The sequence below is a fragment of the Cibotium barometz genome, chromosome 61 (genome assembly GCF_041138505.1).
Source record: "Cibotium barometz isolate CiBa-2024 chromosome 61, ASM4113850v1, whole genome shotgun sequence".
NCBI classification, from domain to species: domain Eukaryota; kingdom Viridiplantae; phylum Streptophyta; class Polypodiopsida; order Cyatheales; family Cibotiaceae; genus Cibotium; species Cibotium barometz.
Genome location: NC_141106.1, coordinates 18,080,685 through 18,096,483, shown reverse-complemented (window position 1 = coordinate 18,096,483; position 15,799 = coordinate 18,080,685). Strand labels below are relative to the sequence as shown.

General features: G+C 41.4%; 1 protein-coding gene across 1 annotated transcript in view; it reads right to left on the bottom strand.

The window, feature by feature from the left end:
- Positions 1–13,770: 13,770 nt before the first annotated feature.
- Positions 13,771–15,799, bottom strand: part of LOC147604629 (AP-2 complex subunit mu-like) — a 28,518-nt gene continuing 26,489 nt past the window's right edge. The window contains exon 8 of the mRNA XM_086794991.1: positions 13,771–13,923. Coding sequence (XP_086651117.1) covers positions 13,771–13,923 — 153 coding nt within the window. The remainder of the gene's footprint in view (positions 13,924–15,799) is intronic.

Here is a 15,799-nt window from a genome sequence, read left to right as displayed (position 1 = left end):
TTGGGCTGACACTTTCTGTCCTAACATAATTCCTGATTTTACTACAAATGCACACTTGGCTGGATTTAGCTTGAACCTTGTATCTCTGCATCTCTCCAGACACAGCCTCAAATGATAGATGTGCTTTGCCTTATCCCCTGATACATTGAAATCATCCACAAAGGCTTTCATGGAAAATCTCTTGCACCATTCTTTGAAAAGTAGTTGGTGCATTCTTGAGGCCGAACATCATGATAGTCGCCACACGAAGACACCCCATATTCAGATGAAGGTTATTTCTCCCTGTCTTTTGGCACCATTTTTACCTGGTTGTACCCACTGAATCCATCTAAAAATGAGTACATTTCCTTCTCTACCACCTCATTCAGCAAGGAGTCCGTGAACAGAAGTTAAAAGGGATATGAGGTAGTTGCGGCATTCAACTTGCCATAGTCGACATAGATTCTGATCTTCATGTTCTTTTTATTAGGGACTACCATAATTGGGGATATCCAAGTAGCTTTCTCTACTGGAACAATGAAACCCACTCTCAGGAGTCTATCAATTTCTTCTTTGACTTGTTTGGCGTAGTTAGGGTGTTCATTCTGTACCTCTACTATCTGACTAGTATGGCTCCTTCTCTCAAATTGATGCTGTGTTGGAAGAATTTAGGGTCAATTCCTTCCATGTCCTCATACGACCAAGCAAACACATCTTGGTATTCCTTCAGTAAGGACACCAAGCAAACACATCTTGGTATTCCTTCAGTAAGGACACCAACTCTTGCTTAAATTCTTCTTCCAGTCCACCTCTTGTAGTCTATCTGGGCTTACTTTTGCGGCATTTCCCTTCTGGTTCTCTTTTTTCTTCTGAACCCAATCATGGATTTCTTGCATTTCCTCCTCTTACTCCAGATTCCGGGCCAATTCAACCTTTTTCAAGGCTTTCTCCTGCATGATTTTACTCAGTTTTGCTCTCCTTGAGCCCTCTGGTTTAGTGAAATTTGATTCTTTTTTCTCATTTCTTTGGCTGCTTCTTCCACTTTTCCATCTTTTGCTTCCACATAGTGCCCCATCACTTCATCTACATGTACATGTACAAGGGCACCAAGTTGGGATGTACGCGGCGGAGAGTATAATGTCCTCTTCATAATCATTAAGTTTTGACATATTGAATGTTTTCGCATGAACCGGCCTTTAGGCCAGGCTTTACTGATCCCCTGACACTGAAAAGGTCAACATGGACTTTTCGCTTCCCCTTTCTAATGGAGATTTTGTTTCTACCCCAGTCATACTTCACTTTGCCATGTTTCAACCAAGGCCTTTCCATAACACTTGGTGTATGACCTGGTATGATTTTCAGTGGTTATAGCCACTAGGTTAAAATGAAGTCTACTTTGAATTTCCTTGTTTGTTGGGAGGGATATTTTTTGAATTTTAAATTAAGGAGATATGGGTATTTTTTCAAAAATGTAAGTGGGAATAAAAAAAAGTCAACCATTTTTTGACACCCCCTTACACCCTTCATAAATGACTCCCAGAATGGATAATTTGACAACTCATGGGCATCTACTCATTGAATGCTCCATTGAATGCTCATTAGCTCTAATGAGTTATGTAAAAAAGTGATTAAGAATTAATTCTTTCACTAATCTTTTCCTCTTTTACACTAATCAAGGACTCTAATTAACCACTAATCACTAATTAATTCACACAATTGAGCACATCATTGGATAGAGCAACAGAATGCTAAGCTATGTGCATCAATAAATGTATAAATTAATTTAAAATAGAAGATTAATTAGACTCTTAATTTTGGTCTCTTCTTTTTTAAGGTAAAATTAAGCAAAAAAGTGTTAAATTACTCCAATTAATGAAGAAATTGATGTAATTAGGTGTTTTAATGCATCTAGATGCTCTCAAAACACTAATTTCGGCTACTTACATGACCAATTTACATGACCAATTTACATGATCAATTTCGACTATTTACATGATCAATCTGGACCCCAAATAACACATTTTCTAAAAAATTTATCTCTTGAAGTGGATTAATCACCCTTAATGAACAAAAACCAGTTAATTAAGAAAGATTAGTCATTTTCAAGGATTTTTTTATGGTTTTGAGAAAATTTTTAAAGGATAAAGCTACTCCTAATGGTTGCTAACACTTTAATGCATACGATTCCAACAAAAAACACACAATTTGAGCTAAAAGTAATGATTCTAGTTCTATGTTTAACTCTAAAGAGAGCTAACATCCTCTAAAAATTGCATTCTATTGCATTGAATGCAAAGTAAGCCTAATACACTCTATGTGCAAGTCCTAAAAACATTAAAAACTGTTGAAATATCAAGCTCGTATACAGCTGGAGGATAGCACATGGGTGCTGACAGAGTGACAGTATGGTAGATAGATATCGTGTGGTGTGTTTATGACCGCGTCCAGCTGGTCATGTGTGGTGTGGACATTACATTAGGTTTACTTTGTAGTGTGGACATAACACTATGTTGTGTTCCCCTTTGTGTGTGTGAGAGAGATGGTGACTATGGCTTCTCTCCTTCTTTATGGTTGATGATTATGGATTAGGGTTTGCTTCTCTTGTGTGTGTTACTCCTGCTTCTGTTTTTTATCATGGTATCAGAGCCAAGAGCTCATTAGCTGTGTTGTGTGAGTGAGTGAGAGAAGAGGGAAGAAGAAGAAAAAGCTGTGAAGGAAGCCATTGAAGCTGTGGAGCAAAAGAAAGCTATGGAGCACACACCGGCATCAGATCTGAGAGCTAAGGACCATTGGTGAGTGTAGCAAGACCCCCTCTGCGGATTGCAGGTATCAAAGAGCAAGTTCAGTGAAGATTGAAGTGCATAGAGCAAGTGAAAAATTCTGGTTTTTTTCTCAAAGCTTCCATGGAAAGCTTGAAGTGAATGTATACTCTTGGCAAATGTATACACAAAGGCACATGTATTCGGGCTTGCAAATGTATTAACAAAGTGGACACAAACAACATACAGGATCTTGAAGCAGATTGATGCATACAGATTTGAGCAAAATCAAGTGAAAGTGAGTTTATGCAAAAATTTCTGGTTTTTCACAAAAACAGAAAACATACCCCCCGTGGAGGATCAATTGCAGGAGCTAGAGGCAAAATTGAGCTAAACCCTTCATACCCAAGGTAGATTAGGTCATTGCTAAGAGGCCTATCTATTCAATTGTGATTTCCCCTCTCTCTACAGCCCTCTGGAGCAGGCGGTGCATGAAGATGCAGAATTCTGGACAGTTTTCAAAGATTTCATCCTAATTCACTCATTTGGACACCAAATTGAATGCTTTAAAGCTTGGAGAGTTTAGCAAAGTCATTGCTAAGGACTTGTGATGCTTGGTTGCAGCCCATTTCATGTATTTGGAGCTCATTGAAGTGATTTATCAGAGGTGTGCAGGTTTGCAGAAATTCTGTCCAGAAATAGAGCATTTTTAATCAAGGCATTAATCTTTGCCTATATCAAATTGGCATAATTCCTTTGGTACAAGTAAAGTCCTATGAGTTGCTAAACTTTTGAATCAAAAAGTTTTGGATTTGGAGAAGATTTGAAGGAGATAGAGCAATTTTAGTGAGAGGTGGTACCTGACAGGTGCAGAAAAATTCAAACCAGAGGTTACAAAAATTGGTGGTTCTCATTCCCCTTGAAGAATTGGATCAAACCCTTCTAGGATATGTTGGAGCAATGTGTTGGGAAGCTAATGCAAGTTGAATCATTGAATTTGGACAAGATTTGAAGGATTTAGAGCATAATCTTGACTGGTTAACTGGCGAGAATTTACTGGCGAGAAAAAAACCAGAAATTTTTTTGTGAAGGAGTTTCATTTGATTTCAACTTTGATCGAGTGTACATTGTTGGTGAATCATTGTGGGATGTTAATGCACACAATTTGCAAGCATTTGATGTGATTTGGAGAGATTTGGAGCATTACAGGTACTTCGTACATTGTAATCGAAAGGGTACATCTACTCTATTTTTTTTGCAACAATGGGAGATGGTCCGATACAGATTGTTGGCGAGAAGCTTGATCGCACTAACTTTCAAGTGTGGAAGTTTCGAATGAAGAGTTTTTTGAAAGGCAAAGGTTTATGGAGTCTTGTCTCGGAGGAAGATCCGGAGCCATACTTACCTCCTCAACCAAATAATGCTCAGTTATACTGGCTCACAAGCAATGGGTAGAGCGGTCTTCGAAGGTGTTGCATTATTTTTCAATATGTGTAACAGATGCCTTGCTTATTCACATCCAAGATGCAGATACACCGAAAGAAGCATGGGGTATATTGTGCCGTATGTATGAGATAGACACTGGTGCAAGGAAGATACAACTAAAGCAACAGATTCACAGTGTAACACGAAGGAATCGGAGTATACATGAGTATGTTCAGGAAATCAAGGGTTATGCAGATTCCTTGTCATCAATCCATGCCCCAATGGATGATGATGATTTGGTTGCTCTCACTTTGCGTGGTTTAGGCAAAGAATACAAATCTTTTGATACTTCCATCTCAGTAAGGTTGGGAGGAATGCCAGACTTTAATGAGCTTGTGTCATTGCTCATTGTGGAAGAATTGAAGCTAGGCCTTGGTGGTCTGAGTGTTACAGGTGGTGCATCCTCGTCAGGCAATGATGAACATGCAAGGAATCAGGCTTTTTACTCATCTAGAGGCTTTCGAGGCAGGGGGAGATTTACCCCTCGAGGCCGTGGAGGACGTGGTTGGAATGACAGGTCTACTCAACCACAATCAAATCAGAATTTTCAGAATTCACAGTCATCATTTGGATCACGTGGAGGACGTGGATTTCAATCCCATAGGGGGAGATTTGGAGCAGGTGCTCGTGGTAGAGGACGATGGCAAGGTCCTCAACAAAATTTGAATGGGATTGAATGTTACTATTGTGGCAAACTTGGACATTTGGCAAAAGATTGCTACAAAAAGCAGAATGATGCGAGGAATGGAAGACCACAACATGGAAATTATGCATCTACCAGTAACAATGATGGGAGTTCAAACCATCTTTTTGCAATGAAGCATGTTATGGGGACAATGGATTCTCAGAATGCTCGAGATGAGTCATGGTATATGGATTCAGGTGCCTCAAACCACATGACATGTCATGGTGAGTGGTTTGAGAAGATGCAACCATTGGATACAAATGGTTATGTGGTCACAGGAGATGATACTCAGCATCTTATAACACATGTTGGCAGTGTGCCTTTGAAGATGCATGATGGAAATGTGAAAAATATGTCAGAAGTGTTATATGTACCATCCATTACAAAGAGTTTGGCATCAGTAGGCCAAATGGTTGAGCAGGGATTACAAGTAAGATTCAATGAGAAAGGCTGTTTTGTGGAGGATTTCAAGCATGGCTGTAGATTGGTTGCCAAGGGCAAGAAGGAAGGAAGGTTGTTCAAATTGGATGCAGGCATACCAGAATTGAGCTCAGCCATGTTTTCAAAGAGTAATGGGATTGTGCAGGACATTGACATGTGGCACAAGCGGATTGGACATGTCAATATAGAGAGATTAAAGAACATGCAAACAAGGGGCATTGTCAGTGGATTGCCTCGATTCAAATATGATGGTCATATGCATGTTTGTGAAGCCTGTCAGTTTGGGAAGCAGGCAAGGTTGAGGTTTCCTAGAGAAGGAAACATGAGTAATAGACCACTTGAGATAGTGCACAGTGATGTATGGGGCCCAGCACAAAATCCATCTATCAAAGGAAGTCTATACTATGTGACATTTATAGATGACTTCAGCAGGATGACATGGATATATTTCTTGAGAGAGAAGAGTGAAGTGCTGGAAAAATTCATGGATTTCAAAGCTCTTGTAGAAAAACAATATGGCTGTTGGATTAAGTGCCTGAGAACAGATGGAGGTGGTGAATACACCTCAAAAGCATTTGAGCATTTCTTGCGGAAGCATGGGATAAGAAGACAGTTGACATGCAGGTATACACCTCAGCAGAATGGTGTGGCTGAGAGAAAGAATCGTGTCATATGTGAAGTGGCAAGGGAAATGCTCAATGAAAAGAGCATGCCAGATTACTATTGGGCAGAAGCATGTGCTACTCTAGTGTATATCCTGAACAAATCACCTACAGCAGCCATTCATGGAAGCACGCCTGAGATGTGGCTTACAGGTTACAGGCCAGATATTGGACATCTGAAAGTCTTTGGATGTGTAGCTTATGTTCATGTGCCTGATGAAAGAAGACGGAAGTTGGATCCTAAGGCAGAGAAATGTGTATTTGTTGGATATGCACAGGATCGAAAGGCTTACAAATGCTATAACCCTCAAACTAGACAAGTAGTCATCTCACGAGATGTGGTATTCGATGAGCTTGCTAGTTGGTATAAAGCCAAAGATGAGGGAGTCATTGACACACTTGAGGCTAATGTGCCTGTGAACTTGCCCTCACAAGCAAGTTCTAGTTCTACTACTATGTCTGGGCCAGCAGCAGAAGCTGAGAGTAGTAGCAGTGTTCGTCCGTGGTCAGGACGTCTGAGACATGAGAGTGTTAGCACTGGCAGTAGTGCTATGGATAAAGGCAAGAAGAAAGTTGAAGGAATTGGGATCACAGGTTATGAGTCTTCTAGCTCAGAGAGTTTGGATGAGGAGCTCGGGATACCTGTTGTACGCACACCTGGTGTTAGGCAGGACAGATATGTGCCACCACATGCTCGAGTTACAGGTGTACAGAGTGACCCGCATGCATTGCGGAGATCCCAGAGAGTCAGATATCCAGTGGAAAGATTGACATATAGAGATTTTGCTATGCATTATGCATACACGACATCTATGGTAAAGCATGTGGAACCTACATGCTATTCAGAGGCTATTGGAGAGCATGTATGGCAGAAAGCCATGGATGAAGAGATGGATGCTTTGGACAAAAATGATACATGGGAATTGGCTGAGTTACCTAAAGCAAAGAATGCAATTGGATGCAAATGGGTGTATAAGGTAAAGTGCAAGTCAGATGGCAGCCTAGAGAGACATAAGGCAAGGCTGGTCGCTAAAGGATATGCACAAACTTATGGTCTTGATTATGATGAAACTTTCAGCCCAGTGGCTAAAATGGCTACAGTGAGGTCTATCATTGCATTAGCAGCACAAAAAGGTTGGGCTTTACATCAAATGGATGTCAAAAATGCCTTCTTGAATGGTGATCTACAAGAAGAGGTGTACATGGAACAACCAGAAGGTTATGTACATCCAAAATATCCGACTTTTGTTTGCAGGTTAAAGAAAGCACTCTATGGTTTGAAACAAGCACCTCGTGCTTGGAGTGACAAGATCAGTAGATATCTTGTCAGTATTGGATTTGTGGTTGGAAATGCAGACTCTTCACTTTATGTGAAGAAGACACATGATGGTATTGTGATGATAGTCATTTATGTTGATGATTTGATTATCACAGGTGATTGTGGGAAAGGCATTGATGATGTTAAGGCCTCTTTATGCAAAGAGTTTGATATGAAAGACCTTGGTGATTTGAGGTTCTTTCTTGGCATTGAGGTGATTAGAACAGGCAAGGGTATATGGTTGGTGCAAAGGCAATATGCACTTGACATGCTGGCAAAGTATGGTATGACAGCATGCAAACCCATGTTGACACCATTAGAGCAAAACATGAAGCTTAGGGCTGATTTGGGTGATGAGCTTGATGATATCACCATGTACAGGCAAATGGTTGGTAGCCTTATCTACATGACCATTACGAGGCCAGATCTCAGTTATGCAGTTGGTTTGGTAAGTCAGTTTATGCAGAGTCCTCGTAAACCTCACTTGGATGCTGTGAGACGGATTCTGAGATACGTCAAAACTACCGCGCATTATGGTCTTTTCTATGAGGCAGGAAAAGACATGCATGTCTATGGATATACAGATGCAGATTGGGCCGGTAGTGCATATGACAGGAGATCTACCAGTGGCTATGTTTTCAGCCTTGGTAGTGGAGCTGTGAGTTGGAGCAGTAAAAAGCAACCTACAGTTGCTTTATCTACCCCACAGAGGCAGAGTATCGTGGAGCAGCCATAGCTGCATGTGAGGCTATGTGGTTGAAGAAGTTGCTAGATGATGTCAGGATACAGAGTGATATGAGAGTTGTCATTCATTGTGACAACATGAGTAGTATTCAGCTTGCTAGCAACCCAGTTTATCATGCCAGGACCAAACATATTGAGGTCCACTATCACTTCATCAGAGAGAAAGTGCTAGATGGGCATGTTGATTTGACATATGTGCAGACAGATGAGCAGGTTGCAGATATCTTTACCAAAGCACTTGGTAAGGATAAGTTTGAGTATTTCCGTACTCGATTGGGAGTCCTAGAGATGGACATGTCGAGCTTGAGGGGGAGTGTTGAAATATCAAGCTCGTATACAGCTGGAGGATAGCACATGGGTGCTGACAGAGTGACAGTATGGTAGATAGATATCGTGTGGTGTGTTTATGACCGCGTCCAGCTGGTCATGTGTGGTGTGGACATTACATTAGGTTTACTTTGTAGACATTACATTAGGTTTACTTTGTAGTGTGGACATAACACTATGTTGTGTTCCCCTTTGTGTGTGTGAGAGAGATGGTGACTATGGCTTCTCTCCTTCTTTATGGTTGATGATTATGGATTAGGGTTTGCTTCTCTTGTGTGTGTTACATCCTGCTTCTGTTTTTTATCAAAAACCACATTAACAATAACAAAAATAATAAATTAAGCTAAAAATTAAGTTAAAAAACATTCTTTACAAAATAAAAAAGAGAGCTATTTTTCACAAAATCACACACAAATCTCCATCAAATCCACATCTTTTTCATGGAAAACCATTAATCAAGACAATGGGCAATGGGTAATGTGTAGATTAGAGAAAAACAATGGAAAAATCCAAGGGATGGCTCCCCGACAATGGCGTCAAAAATGTTATGGCTCACCTGAAACACATCCAACAAGAGATTACCTGGTGAACCGCAACAATTGTTGTGAGGATCTTCCAAATAGCCAAGCTTCTAACCCTTGAGGTCTCTAAGCTCTACAACTCCTTGAGAAGCAATTCCATCACACCTCCCGTGAGCGTTGTCACACCACTGCAATGCACTACGGGTACTCGTCCCTCCTCTCACCTCACTTCACTCACACACACTCACTCCTAGCATGCATTAGGGAGAGAGATTAGCAAGAGCAAGACTCCATTGCACAATGGGAAAGTATATTGTATTATGAGAGAAATTCACTTATATTTATGGCCATAAGTGTTCACACTCACTTAAACTATGGCCGACAAGGCTTTTTAGGCTCATAAGAGGCTTAATGCTATTACAATGACTACTCTCATAATATATCCATGAAGTACATCACTTTGGGACTTTATCCTACATGTTATACCACACGCTCTTGAAGTGGGAATCGCCATTAGTACTCCGTCACACCATTACGGGCGTCTGTCCAAGTTGTAGATTTGGACATCATTGCTTCATATCTTGAATATATGACCCTTTGTTGTATTTGCCTTGACTCCTTGTTGATGTAAGATAATGGTGATAGCTCTTGTTAATCCTAGGAATAGGTTAACAACAACAAAAAATGAAGCTAACAGAGAACATGGCTCTATCTCAAGAGGTAAGGTCACACTCTTCCACAATCCGCTCTAACCCAAACACAAATATCCCTCCGCAAGATCAAGGAAGAGGTTCTCTCAAGAAAGAAGCCCGAGCTAAAGGACAAGCACTCATACTTGGGAGAACAAGTATGAAGCTCTCACAGTCCTTGACCCAATTGATGTACCCCAGGATACCATTATTGTTGGTTAATATGCCCATGCATACCAAGATTAAAGCCCTATCCTAGAACATCAAGGAACTATGTGCAGCCAGAAAGCTTCTTTATTTGAAAAGTGGCAAGCTGATTTTTTATGTTTGCAAGAGACCTGAAGACTGAAGGAGATCGCCCTCTCAATCTTGAGAAAGGTGGAACTTCTTTCTTTATTAATGATCCTCGAAACTGGTCTAGCCATCTCGCTCAGGGCAAGATGGAGATGTATACAGTAGTACAATGAAGAAAATGGTTATGCCCTTGTTCTTCAAGGTAAGCGATTCATTTATCACCCTAAAGATTTGCTCAATTTATGCCTAGAATGATTCTGCTGAAAGATTGACCCTCTGGGACAATGTGAGCTCGATCTCTTAGAGGGGGGAGGAGGCTATCCTTGTGGGGGGAGCTCGATCTCTTAGAGAGGGGGAGGAGGCTATCCTTGTGGGGGATTTTAACATGATAGAGATGCCAAAAGGTCGCTCCCATCCCTAGTTGGACAAACGGAAAAGGATGCAAGGAAAAAGTTTGCTAAGATGTGTTTGTTGGTAGATACCAAATATATATGTGAGTTGAGCACCTCTATAGTGTGCTTCCTAATCCTAAACCCTAAACTAGATTATTGTGATCTAACCTAATGTGGGTGCAGTCTAATTACATACATGATGAGTGATGAAAAGATTATGCTAACTAAGCTTAAGACTAAAGCACAATTAGGTTACAAGATTGAGACTTGTACTCATAAAGAGGCTTGAGAGCTTGCTTCATTTTCCATTACTTGAAATGGCCTTATTTTATATGAGGAGGTACACCCTTGGGCTTGTATATCAATGTGGGATAATTTACCTTCACTTATGTGGCTTCTTGCTAGATAATATCTTCTTTGGCTTGTATATCAATGTGGGATAATTTACCTTCACTTATGTGGCTTCTTGCTAGATAATATCTTCTTTGGCTTACTCAACTCACTCCCTATCTCTTCCTAGCACCACATTTCTCAACAATGTGGTCCAACAAGCAAATTGGTAGAGATTATAGAGTAGCTAGACTTGATCGAGGGTATGTTTCTAAAGGCAGATTGGGGCGACACCCCCTCAACCATTTGGACTCTCTCAAACCAAGGCTACTTGAATCATGCACCCATTCTTGTTTCTTTCGGCCTACTTGACCGTGCACCTCGATGCACTGGCCCTCTCCCATTCAAGTTGAACATTTCCCACCTTGGGAAGGAGAACTTTGATGCAAGGATCATCGATGCATGGGGTGCTGCAAAGGCCCTTGGTGGGGCCCCACCCCCACTGATAAATTTTGGGACAGATGCATGAGATATGCCTCCAATTTCTGCAAGAAATTTAGTCAAGAAAAAGCTCAACAGAGGAAGATGTATTACATGGAAGTAGAGAGAGTGAGAGAAATGTTGTTGAGGATAATACAACAAGAGGGACTAGAGCCCATCATCCCTATGCTGGTTAGCGATGTGGACACATGCTTGCACACTCAAGCTCAAGTGAGCGAGGATGCACTAAAAGTTTTGTCCCACATCAAATGGATTTCCAAAGGGGACGCTCCTACCAGCTTCTTTTTTTCTGACAAGGGAAAGAGAAGCACCAACGGGAGAGAATCAGTAAGCTATAGATGCTGTGGCGGCATACAACACTGTAACAAAAGATGAGAGGGAGATTGATGCATAGTTAACTACACATCTCTCTTTGATTAGCGGCTATGTCCCCTTGGTGGAAAATGGATATCTCGAGTGGAGAACTTCCTTGCACAGATTTAACAAAAAGGTGGATTGCCCCTCTATCCCTATGCTGAGCAAAGCTTTCACGGTAGATGAACTGAAACTTTCTCTCTGGTAAGATGCATAAGAACAAGACCCTAGGACTAAGACGGGATTCCCATTGAATTCTTATGGCACTTTTGGCCTCTCATTAGTCAAGACTTGTGCTCCATGATAAACACTATATGCCACAGCGCGGTGAGCTCACTTTGGAAGTGGGCAAGGGTAGGGGACACATCAAACTAATCATGATGAAAGCAAATTATCTTAGTATTGGGGATTAGCTCACCACACCCACTTACAATGCTCCACACCTCATACAAGATATTTGGCACCTACTTACAATGCTCAACACCTCATACAAGATATTTGGCACCTACTTACAATGCTCAACACCTCATACAAGATATTTGGCACCTACTTACAATGCTCAACACCTCATACAAGATATTTGCTAAAGCCATTGCACTCCATATACATACATTTTACCAAGGATGGTAGACCCAAATCAATTTGGATTTGTACATGGCAGACAAATCCAAGAGGCAATAATCAACATACAATGTGGGATTGATTATGCCCTATCCCTTCAACAACAGACCCTATATGCTCCTTAACATACAACATGGGATTGATTATGCCCTAGCCCTTAATAGACCCTATATGCTCCTTAACCTATATCTAGATAAAGCATATGATAGGGTTAGTCAAAACTTCATGTTGGCAATTCTCGGAATGGGGTTTGGTAGTACTTTGATACGGATGTTCAAAGCCCTTTTTGGGAATGCTAACTTAGAGGTCATCATTAATGGGGTTACATTAGCTGGGGGATATTCCCATTATAGAGATTAACACCATATTGGGGAATATGGGAATTTCCCACAAGTTTGGGATACGTGGTCAAAAGTGGATTAACCATAACTTGAACACCACTAATCCAAAATGAGCGCTTTATAGCTCTTTAGATTCCATTTTTCAAGCGCTTTCCAACGATAGGTCATATGATAGGGTTTTGAGAAACTTACAAACATGTTATCCATGTCCCCTTTTTTAAGTAATCAAAAATGGGAATTGGAAAATTCCCAAATTCACTAATATGGTGTTGATTGGTCCATCAAGGATGGCCTATGGTACCTCTATTATTCTTAGTGGTAAACAAAACCCCTGTTAACATGCGGTACTTCCAAGAACAAGGGCTCCTTAAAGGCCTCCCTCTCCTAGAACAAGGGCTCCTTAAAGGCCTCCCTCTCCTAGAACAAGGGCTTTATAATGATGATGATAGCTCTATACTTTCTTATGAAGAGTCTAATGTCAATTATCCGAGTCTATTAATAGCACTATGAAAGCAGGAGCTCTCCTACTGGATTGCGGAGATTGTGAATAATGGGACCTTAAATATGATTTTAAGTGGATTCCCCATGGCACACCTCTCACGTCGTTAGGGTGCCTCCCATAGGTACTGATGTAAGCAACAAGCAGAGATTTGATTGGCTCCAAGGGAGTATGGCCTACTGGGATAAAACCCACCTCTCATTTGCAGGGAGGCTGGTGATCCTCAAACATATATGCGCATCATATATGGTGCTCATAGCATCTTTATGCGCATTCAACCTCATTGAGTGGAATAAATTAGAAAAGCCATTTAGGGACTTCTTGTGGGGCAACTTTGATAGGAGGATCTCGCATGTAGTCACATGGGATCAAGTCTATGCCCCATGCAAATAAGGGTGATGGGGATAACTGGCTTGGCTTTTTGCACTAAAGCCCGTGGCTATAGTAGAGGGTTCAGATATAGATTGTCCCTAGGGGTTAATAACCATATTATTCCTACAACAAGGCAAGGATCTTCCAGGAAAGTGGTCAGGCCTGACATGGAGACACTGACTAGCCATAAAAGGTAAATGTTAAATTAAAGCAACACCCTTAATTCATGATCTAGTCTTTGAGTGGAAGGAAATCTTCTCCTCCCTTTAGTGGATCAGACAACGCTTGCTTTTACTAGTGATGGAGCCCTGAAGAAAGTGTTCGGTGGTCAATATGCAATGCAGAAGCAGGTAGGCGCCTCAGGTGATGCTGATCGCAAGCTACACAAAAATGAAGTACACATGTGGTAGAATCATTAGGATGCATGAATCACCTAGTGGCATGACTAGGATGATATCACTCTGTAGTATGAGCTAAATCTAGTAGCTCGTGGTCTTCAAGTAGCTCTGCGGCTCTCCCACCATCATGGTCCATAGGAACATCCCTAAATTTGGCAAACAGGGCTTCTATCACACAGGAAAACCACTGACCAAGATGAAGGCAACAAACCTATCCAACGAGCCACACTAATTGGGTTAAGCAGTTCTCTCAATGATGTGGCACTCAGGATTCAATGACAAAGTGGGCTCACCATACTTCTGAGGTGTGGAGGGCAACCCCATGCCTTAGGATCAACGTCTTCTTATGGAGGGTTCTACATCAAAATGTGGCAACGTACGATAGGTTGGCTAAATGGAATCCTATTTCACACCTATGCAGGGTGGCCAGCATGTAAGACCAATTCACATGGAAGCAAGCTCTCTTCGGGGAAAGTAGGAACCTAAACATGTCCCTTGTGAGCATTTGGCCCTAGATCCAGTTCCACATCATAAACTAGTTGTGGCTTATTCATAACCGGATTGGTGCCCCTAGCACTTATCATCCTCCCATGTAAAAATTAGATCATTTCCTTTCTGAGCTTAGAATTCTTACTAGCCCCTATAGTTCAGAGATGTTAGATGGTGTCAAGAAAATGCTTCTCTAGTAGTTGACCTATGGTTAACAAGTGGCTTGTGGTTAGCAAAAGCGATGTTTCCTTTTTTTGTAACTCAAATTTTCTATATAATATAAAGTTATCTTTCCCTTTAAAAAAACAAGAAAGAAACAAAAAGAAAAACAAGAACCTATTAGGGGGACTAGGAGCCTAGAGCATCAAATTCAAAGTGCGAAACTTATGAACGATAGCCCTTCTTGAGAGAGACAAAAAGAAAGAAAGAAAGAAAGAAAGTTGTATTAACGTCTACTAGAGGCCAAACTCGACCTAAGACAAATCAATGTACAACTGTCAATGTCCTCTGGGTGTCCAGAAAAAAACGACAAATGAACATGAAATAAACTATGAAAGTACTGAGCTAGTGGGGGGGTGTGATGGATGGAGCACTACTGCTAGAGGCTCAGAATGCAACCTATATGCGTAGGGTATACAAGAATGCAATGCAGATCTGTCTAGCTCCAACCAGTACCATAATGGGGGTGTAATATGTGGTACATAGGCGAATGCAACCTATATGCGTAGGGTATACAAGAATGCAATGCAGATCTGTCTAGCTCCAACCAGTACCATAATGGGGGTGTAATATGTGGTACATAGGCGATGGTGGTGGCGAGGGAAAAAATCCCTCGGAGCATGATCTCCAGGTGTGAGTGTAAGTGAGCAAGCCGCTCCCTGGATATGGTGTTGATGTCGAGCCCGTATCTCTATGATCTCCCGCTGATGTAGTTTAGGAGTCTGGTAGCCTGGTGCTCTCGGTCTTCGTCTGGCTCGGAGGTCGAGAGAGAGAGAGAGAGAGAGAGAAGGAGAGAGAGAGAGAGAGAGAGAGAGAGAGAGAGAGAGAGAGAGAGAGAGAGAGAGAGAGAGAGAGAGAGAGAGAGAGAGAGAGAGAGAGAGGCGGTAGGGGGAGGGGGAAGATTTCCCCATTGCTGACTCGTATTGCATTTAATAACTTGATTTTTGGGGCAACTAGAGTTGAGAAACTCACAGTTGATGAAGTTATTTTGGGTTGAAAATTTTGGGATCTATATGTGATGCTCTCTTATGTGTGATGCTCTTGGTGTGTGATGTTAAAACTATGGTTTTGTGCATGTTAAAACTATGGTTGTGTGCATGTTAAAACTATGGTTGTGTGATGTTAAAACTATGGTTGTGTGCATGATGGAGCAAGGGATTTCTTGCACGCTTTAAGTATTAGAGTGCCATCCATGAGAGTGTATGAGACTAGCAATGTTGTGAGAGCGGTAGTGCCACATATTGTAACCTCCAAGCATTACTGCTTACCTGACGAATCGATGAGGACCACAATGAAGTGGATATATGAGCACTAGAAACTTCCGCCATTACAAGGTTGAGCAATCGACTTTGAGGTATGACCCTTACATGAACAAGGCC